The sequence below is a fragment of the Akebia trifoliata genome, chromosome 8 (assembly GCF_017979445.1).
Source record: "Akebia trifoliata isolate Shusen 1 chromosome 8, ASM1797944v1, whole genome shotgun sequence".
In the NCBI taxonomy this organism is placed as follows: Eukaryota; Viridiplantae; Streptophyta; class Magnoliopsida; order Ranunculales; family Lardizabalaceae; genus Akebia; species Akebia trifoliata.
In genome coordinates this window covers 3,966,188-3,976,430 of record NC_141382.1, presented here as the reverse complement: position 1 = coordinate 3,976,430, position 10,243 = coordinate 3,966,188, and the positions used below count along the sequence as shown (strand labels likewise).

Below are 10,243 nucleotides of genomic sequence, written 5' to 3'. Positions count from 1 at the left end.
AGTTAGAGTCAAGTAGGTCAGAATCAAAGAGGAGGATGCTTTGTGATTCGAATAAGTTAGACTGGGCACCCTACGAGATGGCTTCTTGTCTGATTCAAGTCCTTATGTTATTTTTCTTTAGGAGTGATCGCATTGAGGAATTTTGTTCAAAAATTTTTTGATTGAAAAGTTGGGTTTAAAGGGGACCCCTCCATCGCCTAAAAACACTACTATCGAGTGTAATTACATGTCAGATCTTTTAAGCTTTTGAGGAGTACACTATTTTCCTCATCAATTACAAAGTAGTTCTCAGTATAAACACTAATCGTGCCAAAGAATCAGCTGCACCGTTCACTTCTCTTCATAAAAAATTCAAAGGAAAACAACTCACAAAAGACAATCTCCTCAGCTACAGACACAATTTCAATTTTTCAACAACTGAGCGCAAGAATCTGACAGGTCTTCATCTACTCGCATTCCTTCCATATACCTCTTATAACTTGTCCAAGTTGCTGGAGAATCTTCCTTTTAGACATCGCAATGCCTTGAAAGAGCCTTCTATTTCTCCCTCCAAGAACAATAAATAGTAGTGCAAAAAGAAACACAAAGCATTTCAAACAACACCTTTGTTGCAAGTTCCCACTTCAACACTTCGAATCCCATTCGAGTAATCCTAAACTTTTTTAAGAATTGATTCCATAATCCAACTTGTGTAATGGCAACTAAAAAATATGATCATTGGTCTCCATGTTGTTCTGACCAAGTGAACATCTAGACACCCCAACCTGCGTTTTTGAAATTTTTGCTAGTGATTAATTTTCTTCGCAAAGCAAGCCACACTATCAATGTTTCTGAAATGCTGACTCAAAACATTTCTGTCGAGATATTATCAATGTTTCTCTTGAATGAAACATTGCCTCATGTGAAACAATAAAATTGATTTATTCTTGGATGATTAATTGCAAAAACAATAAAATGGTTTTTTTTTTATATTTTATAGAAAATATACTGGAAGCAAATCCTTATTAGTTTGAACTCGCTCTTCAAATCTAATTTTATCTTAAAATACACAGGACACTTTATTATAATGCTTCATAGCCTAAGTACTCAAATACCTTGAAATGAGATTTTACACCTTGTGGATTAATCTAATCAACTCTTTTCCCTCAAGGCCGACACGTGTACTTTAAAGACAAGGAGAAAACCTAAAATTCAATAATACAAGGAAAATTCAAATTTGAAAACCTTACATTTGAGTTCACAGTTTAGTATTTGAAATTCAAAGCACCATACAATCTTACCTTACCTCTATCTGAAGTTCAAAGACTATGAACTACCACTAATTCAAGTCAACATATTCACATAAAAAACATATCTACTCCATTGTCGAGCTCATGCATAGTAGATTGATCGAGAGAACCGGTACTATCGTCTAGTGAAGAAGGTTTAGTGTCTGGGATTGAAAGTTGTGATATCAAGGATGCTAGATCTCCTCTTTCCTTTTTGGGGAATAAAAGTAGCCAAAGCATCCATGTCAATATATTTTTTTGAGGGACGTAAAGCAATTTTAACTTCTCAATCTCATGAACGAAATATGCAAACAAGGTTGATATCTTTCCAAGGTTAAGTAGTGTTAAGAAAACAAGCGCAATCAAACCAAGAAATGAATAGGGGAAAAAAAACTCACATAAAGAACAAAGAGATTTTACGTGATTCCCTTAAGATTGGGTATATCTACGGATTACACTGATTCCACTATAAAGAGAAAATTCTTAGTTACAGATTACACCCTTTCATTGAAAAAAAGAGAAAATATCTACTCCCAGGAAAAACTTAACTAGAATTTTACATAGTACTAGTGAAATTACAAAAAACACCATTGAGAAAATTTCTTACTGACCAGTACCATCATGCTTCACCAACAATAACAATCAGTTCATTTGTTCGATAAACTCAGTGAAATCATATGCCCATTGATGAACACATTGAAAGGACTAACTCAATATTTTTTTTTTTATTGCTTTAGGTTATACTCTTAATTGTATAGAAATACTTATTTAGCCATCTTCGTTTGCAGTAATATCCCATCTAAATACGAAATCCACAAAAACTAAATTCAAATAACTTGAAGACTTATAAGTATCAAAAGTTAACACTTATTAGAAGCTCAAGGAACTAACTTTCATACCATTTTATATAACACTCTCAACATTAACAAATTGTCAAATTCGGAGAGACAACATGATAACTAAAGTAAATTAATTACTTGTGCTCATTGTCTGTCCATTGAGCCCCTTTCTTCATTTCCAGATCCGAAGAAGGCCTATCTGAGGAAGTCCTCTTTGAGCCAGAGCCGTATGATCGCTTAAACACATCGAATTCTTGATGATTGAAGGAGGGGGAGAAATGCCCAGGAATTGGAATCAGCCCAGCTTCAATATCGCTTACATCCTCTTCCAATGCTTTGTATTGTTTGATCACATCCATGACGGTCTTTCCTGGGATCATGGAGGCAACCTTATGCCATCGATCAGGAGTGTCTTTATCAAATATTGAAATAGCGTTTTCGAAGAGTTTGTTCTCTTCGTGGGTCCATTTCACGTTCTTGGTATCCTCAATGTCAAGCAACCAATTCGAGTAGGAGGATGGAGAGGGAATTTCCATTTCCCGCTCCATCGACCAGCTCGAATTATAGTGCAAAATAATGCAACGTTGCAATGGACCCGAAAATTTCACACTTCAGAGCTTTCTTTATATCTCTCAAAATGAAAATTCTAAATCCTGATTTGGCTGTAATTCAACAAGTTGAACAATGGGTATTGATTCAAGCCTTCAAATTGATCTAACAGAATAAGTGGAGAGAGAGAGAGAGAGAGAGAGAGAGAGAGAGAGAGAGAGAGAGAGAACCACTAGACCACTGGACCACGAGACCACTAGACCACTAGAAAGGAATCCGAATAACTTGACATACAAGCACAAGGGAGAGAATCTAAATACAGACCCAACTTTCCAAAATATAAGAAAATAAGTATATAAAAAAAGATAAAACGAAAGAAAGAAACAGGGAGATCTTGTTGTAAAGAAACACTAGAACCTCTAAACAGATCAGAAACCATAGAAAGAGAGATATATAAACAAACCCCATATGAAATAATGAGAAATAAATTACAAGTGTTAGAGAAATTTGAAGATGAAATTATTGAAGCTTTTGAGTAAGATATATATTTTTTTCTTTTAAGGCCTCCCCCCACTCTTGAGAGAAAAGATTCATGCTGGAGTGACACTGACATTGACATTGTTTTACGCATTGCTGACGTGGAGTAGTGCACAGAACCATAGATGCTTTTCACTAGTATCTCTGATGAAAAGCATGGTTCTGTACACACATCCATGCCAGTAATGTGTGCAATGTTGTCAATTTTAATGTCACTTCAGCATTTTCCAAGATGAGATCATTTATGACTGAGGACACACATCCATATCAGTGATGTGTGAATCGATGTCATTTTTAATGTCACTTCATCATTTTCACACAGACCCAGAGAAGTGTCAATGGCCTGGTTTCGATTTGATCCCTAATGTACCTAGAACTGCAATCATAATATTTTTTGGTTCCGATTATTATATATGTTAGTTCTAATATTAATGGAATTGGAATTAGACTCGCTAAGAACCACAGGTACTTATGATGCAATAAAAAGAATAATCTTTTAATTATTTCGTTGATTCTCTAAAGAATACCAAATAATTAGGTGTAAAAATTCTGTTTTTTTTTATATGAAATACCTAGCAATTGGAAAACGAAGATAATTCACTAATGATGGAAATTTTATTAATCAAAAGTTCTTTGTAAACTATTACATTCGTCAACTTATAACCCCAAAAATCCCGAATCTCCTTGAAATAAATTTTTTTTTGAAAACTTGTGAAATTCCTAATTCAACTTAAACTCTTCTAATATAATTATTACGAAAGACATTCAAAAGTTACAGAATCGAAAAACTCAACAAACCGTTAAAACAGAAAGTTTTATCGAAAATGTTCAATTTGACCCCTAAATGATTTTTTTTTTTTTTTTTACTTCATTTTGGAAGCAATGGTTGGCTTACACGTGCTACTGGTTGATATAGTATTGAGTCAGGCTTCCTTCGGGTTGGACCTGATTTCTGTCAATATAGTATTGAGTAGGGCTTTGACCCGACCCAATAGGTATTTCCTAAACCCAAGTCCGGCCATGGCCCAATTAATTCTTTCTTCATGAGGGGCTTATGGTTGGCCTACTTCGAAATTTTTGAGGAATATAATTGCTTGCTAATTAATTAATTTATTAACTACTCCCATGGAATCAAATGGATCAATGTAACCCTGAGGGGTTGGCTCAATGGCAATTTCGGACCGATAAGCACTTAGTGCCCATAGGTCATGAGTTCGATACCCAATATGAGCATTAATTCCTTAGGGGCCACCCATGAGGGTGCACCCTCACTTACCTACCTGGTGTGTGTGATGTGCAAATGTTGCACGTGCCCCGGGACTAGTTCTTGGACAAGACCAAGGTCTATGGACTGGGAAAAGCCCAGATACTGGCCCGGTCCACTGTCTACAGGATACACGGTTATCAAATTTTTTTTTTTTACAAACTTTTGGAAAAATTGGAGAATTTTGACCGAGCTCAAGACCATATTGCAGGTATTCTGTAGGTGAAGGTATATTTTGGTATTTTATGTCAATTTCGAATCCTACTCCCAGTTCGGGAGGAGTCGTGCTAGCCTCTAGGTTCGGACTGGGCTAATCAGGCCAACCATCCAAAAATTAGGCCCAAGTCTAGACCAACTCTATCCTAGATCAAGAATGAGCTGGGCTTTGACCATAAATAAATCGGTCAGACCTGGTCAAGCTGTGTCCCCAAGTGTTTTTTTAGACCCCCCATGCCATGAATTTTAATACATAGGGGTATCTCAAATATTCACCAAAATGCTGAGGGCCCATGCATTATGGAAAGAAGTTTTTATTTTTCAAATTGAGACATTTAATGAAATAATACCTCAAATTGAGACATTTTTTGTAAAACCTTTCGAGCCAAATTTCATCCCAAGCCAATATTTTTTAAGAATTGCATGATTACGTCTATCCTGGATTTATAATGCAAACGGTAGATTCTTTGTTAAACAACAAAAGTCACACAATGTGTGCTTGAGATTGAAGAATAGCAAGAATATTTGTTTTAGCACTAGAGAAGAATATCAACAACAGCAGCCCAAAAAACCTTTGCAAGGTTTATGCCATGGAACCCTTTGTGGTGTACATGTCTTGTATTCTGTTGCGTTACGCCGAGTTGCGGGGGCAGCGCTATAATGTTTTGGGGATTTTATATTTTTTGCGAGTTTTACATGTTTTGGTAACTCTTGATTATATAAGTAGAGATCTCTAGGACTGTAAAACTTATGAGAAAATAGCGATTATTCTTGTTCTTGTTTTGTTCTGTGGATGTAAGCACACTGCCAAACCATGTAAATCTTTGTATTTTGTGCAATTATATTGTCTTTGCTATTATGATTATTTTCATACCATTGATGACTAAATCGACAAAAAGACCGAAATATCACTACGTGAAAACTGAAAAATTTTACAGAAAAAATTAACGGGCAAAGGCCCACGACATTTAGAAACTGAATTTTGACGGTCTAGGACCATCAAAATTCTTGATGTTCCCAGATTTGACAGTTTAGAGCTATCGAATTTCTCTTATCCTTCATTAATTTGACAGTTTCGACTTGTCGAAAAAAAATATTTGATAATAAAAAATTCGATGCCAATTCGACCTCTTGGTCTGTCGAATTTTATGAAATTTGACAGCCCAAGGCCATCAAATTTGAGCTTTTTTTTCACATTGTGTAGCTTTTTTTCACATTCTATTTTACTATATAGGATCATATCCTCAAAAGTCTTCCTCATGAAGAAAATGAAACAGAAAAGGAAGACTCAGTGAAGCAAGTGATGTAAGAGCTAGTGGAAGGTAGGCTCAGCATAAACTATGGTTGGTGGTAAAGTTCATTGAGGTAGGCCACAAGAATAAAGCTTGAATTGCAGAAAGGGTCACAAAATAAAGGTGAGCAGTGACATACAACCATGGAAAGCAAAGATCGTGGTGCCATGTGACTCAGCCAAGTTGGATTAAGCACCCAATGACATGGCTTCTCGTCTGATTCCAACTAGTTGTACTTTAGTCCAATGGATGATTTTGGATTTCCACATATCAAAACATACATATTTAATATTGAGTCCGACTAGACTTACTAAGATAGTGAGTAAAAAAAGGCTTGCTAAGACTCATCGACCTTAAAAAACACCTCAAGATTGGTAAAACAAGCCCCAAGATGAATAAAAAATCTCGATGTCTTCTTTTACGCATCTCTGAGGTATTTTTTCTCTTTAATATTTTAGAATGACGTCTCCTTGTAAAAATCAAACAGATGTTCAAAAAGACGTAAAAACTCAATAGTTAAAAGCTATTACCTAGCTCTTGGTTTCATGGTGTGGCTACAAATATTTCAAATGTTTGTAGTTTAGGCTTCAATCTGCAAATTCAAGTAAAATGGATGTCGAACAGCTCAAACCGATCATCTACATTAGGAATAGGGAATAACCAAGTATAAGCATAATTCACAAAGTAAAAGGAAAGAAGTGATACAAATTAAGCTCAATGTGTCTTTCTAGTTTGGGGTCTAAATGTAATTTATGATATTTAAGAACTAAAACAAGCTTATTGATTGTCTAAGCCTAATTGCATCAACAACGGATAATAAATAAATTGTGCCTGAACAAACCAAGCCTTAAGCTTGCACATTAGAAAAGACCGTCTCACAGACACTGGCACCACCACCACTGGAAGAACTTGGCAGCTGCATGTTAAGAAAAACACAGAAGCAACGAGAACGAGAAGAAAAAAATAAGATGCAATCACACATAAAAACACAGATTTTACGTGATTCCCTCAAGATTGAGGAACGTCCATGGATCACACTGATTCCACTATGAAGAGAAAACTCGTAGTTACGGATTACATTATTTCATCAAAAAAGATATATATACTAGCAAAACTTAACTAGGATTTTACATAATACTAGTGAAATCACGAAAATACCCTTGTAACATGTGGCTCGATTTATAGTACCTCCTTATTGATCAATACCATCAGGCTCCACAAACCACAATATTGCATGGCTCCCCATGCCAATACAAATTTCTTTTCCTAGAAATTTTGATTTTGGGTAACCACCTTAGGGGATCCACTAACGAATCAGACTAAGCTACTTAACCAGTTTAACTCAAGGCCGCTTATGGTAAACCCACGTACCTTGAAGAAAAAAACATTATATAACACGGAAAGATCACCATTCTCTTCAAGCATATAATATTTATAACCCAAGTTGAAAATCTTAAATTCCACAACAGGACCACTTAATACAAGGAAAATTCAAATTTGAGAACCTTCCATTTGAATTAATAGTTTAAAGTTTGAGATTCAAAGCCATATATAATCTTATCTCCCTTTAATGTTCAAAGACTAGTACACTACCACTACATATTCACATAAAACTATGAAAAAAGCATGGACAGAGGAATCCCACTGAACCGAAATGAATTTAGAATTTTGATCCATTGAGAAATGAAAACAATGCTGCCTTATCCATGAGAGCGGCGTTGTGAGGATTGCCTCTTTGAAGATATTTTTCTTGATGTTTCACTCCATATGAAGCTATCCTGTGATGGGGTAGCATAGCCATGTCCCTATGTGTTGGACTGAAAACCATGGATGCTCCATCGTGGAACTCGTTCCAATCAAAATGTGCTTTGGGTTTGGCTCCCTGATTGTCCTGATTGGGAAGCATGGTTGGTTGATCGGGAGAACAATTACTATCACCTGTTGAACGTGGTGTAGTGCCTGTGCGATCGACGGTTGTGATATCATGGATACTTGATCTCCTCTTATCTTTCCCTCCTGGTTGTTGCCTCATAAAGAACTTCTGAGCATGGCTGGCTACTTGAGTCGGAGTCCTAGTGGTCACGAAATTCTTGGAGATACTTCTCCAATCTCCTTTACCATGCTCTTCAAGACCGAGCAGAAACAACCTGCAATTAATCACCGAAAAACATTATAAGTCCACAATTCATAGAGCAATTTTAACTTCTCATGAAAAAAATACGCTAACTAGTTCGATTTTTTTACAAGGTTAAGTAGTTCATTTGTATGACAAACTTGGTGCAATCATGCCCATTGATGAACCCATTGCAAGTACTAGTTCAAAATTTTAATTACTTTTCGATTGTACTCTCCTTTGTATAGAAATTGACATACCATCTAAATACAAAATCTTCAAAAAATATGCCAAAATAACTTATACTATAAGAATCAAAAGTCATATTTATTGGAAGTTCAAGAACAAAATACACCCCATTGCAAGGACTAATTCAATATTAAGATTGCTTTTAGATAATATTCTTAATTTGTCTAGAAATTAATATCTCATCTAAATACAAAATCCTCAAAAAAATACACCAAATAACTTATAATATAAGAATCAAAATTCACACTAATTGGAAGTTCTAGAAAGAACAAAACTTTCCACCCATTTTATATAAAACTTTCAACATTAACAAATTGTTAAAATTCAAAAAGATAACATGATTTCTAAAGTAAGTTACCTATGCTCATCTTCTGTCCATGGGATCCCTTTCTTCCTTTCTTGTTCAGAAGGCCTACCCGACGAAGCCCTCTTTGTGCCTGAGCCGTAAGACTGTTTGTACCCATCGAATTCACGATGATTGTTTGCCCAATCCAATGTGAAGGATGCGGTGGTGTACCCCGGAATTGGGATCAACCCTGCTTCGATATGGGTTATATCATCTACCAATTCTCTGTATTGTTTCATCACATCAACAACAGTCTTTCCCGGGATCATGGAGGCAATTGTCTGCCATCGCTCGGGAGTTTCTTTATCGAATATGGCAAGAGCATTCTCGAACAACTTGTTCTCTTCCTGGGTCCATTTCGTGTCGAGCAACCAATTAGTGTAAGATGTTGGAGAGAGAATTTCCATTTCCAACTTCATCAGTTTGAATTACAGAGAAAAATCATCCAAGAAGGCAATTTCACAATTGAGACCTCTCCTAATCCTGGTTTTTGGCTATAATTCAACAATTTGAACCAAGGGTATTGGTTCAAAAGCTTTCAAATTGATCACACAGAATAAGTAGAGGTGTAGAGAGGTATTAATCAAGAACCATTGGAAGCGAATAAGAATCAGAATCAGAATACTTTTTCATAGAAGCTCAATCTGAAGAATCTAGAAAAAACCCAACTTTCAAAAATCCAAGAAATCTGGAAAAACAAATAAAAGAAAGATCTTGGTGACGAGAGAAGACTCTAGCAGATCTGAAACCACTTGAAGAGAGAGAATTACGAAAACCCCGGATGAAATAAACTATAAATAGTTGAGAAATTTGAAGAAAAGATGAAGCTTTTGAAAAAATCTATAAGAATTTTTCTCTACAACTCCAATCTCTATAAACTCCCTCCAATTCCAGATAAAGAAAAACTCAAAAAGCTTGAGAAAAGCACATGTGCTGGAAACCCAAAGAGTGGAAGGGAATCATTCACAAACCCAATTGAGAAAAGTGAGAGAATCTATAGAATCAAAGCAGGAAAGAAGAAAGATCCGTTCTTTCTTTTTCTCGAGGCTGGTGCAACTGAGGAGAGAGAAGCACACAAACACCAAAAATTGCAGCTAAATTCACCCTCTTTACTCTTTAGGGAGTAGAGAAGAAAAAAACAAGAGAGGTTAAAGGTGGTGAACTGCTGATATGTGATTTGAGAGTTTAGTGTTTGTGCCTACGTGTCTTTGTGGGCACTCCAATAATTCAATTACGAAAGTATACGTTACTAAGGTGGAAAGTCTATTGTCACACTATTTGTTAATAGACTCTATCACATAAGAGTCTGGATCCTATCCACCCATGATGGAGGATTGAAACCCTCCTCCCACATCACAACACATGCCACAATTAAGAGATTGACGTCTAAAATATCTCTTTTTAAAAATGAGACCGGATTGTATGCACCCAAGATGGAGGTTTGAAACTCTTTTTCTACACCTCAACACATGCCACGTAAGACATAATTCACTGAATTAATGTCTAAATTGTCTCTTTTTTAAAATTTTCTTAGATTACGACTTACGTGGCAGATGTTGAGGTGTGGGAG

The 10,243-nt window shown here is 35.9% G+C and overlaps 1 protein-coding gene and 1 pseudogene across 1 annotated transcript; both read right to left on the bottom strand.

Annotated features, from left to right (window-relative positions):
- Positions 1–2,241: 2,241 nt before the first annotated feature.
- On the bottom strand, positions 2,242–2,655 carry LOC147395562 (transcription factor DIVARICATA pseudogene; annotated as a pseudogene).
- Positions 2,656–7,352: 4,697 nt separating this feature from the next.
- LOC147395561 (transcription factor DIVARICATA-like) lies at positions 7,353–9,832 on the bottom strand. The gene is made up of 2 exons (XM_086451687.1): positions 8,686–9,832; positions 7,353–8,112 (listed from the first exon to the last, which is right to left on the bottom strand). The coding sequence occupies exons 1-2, from the start codon at positions 9,090–9,092 to the stop codon at positions 7,626–7,628; spliced, it is 894 nt and encodes a 297-aa protein (XP_086307813.1). The 5' UTR covers positions 9,093–9,832; the 3' UTR covers positions 7,353–7,625.
- Positions 9,833–10,243: the final 411 nt, after the last annotated feature.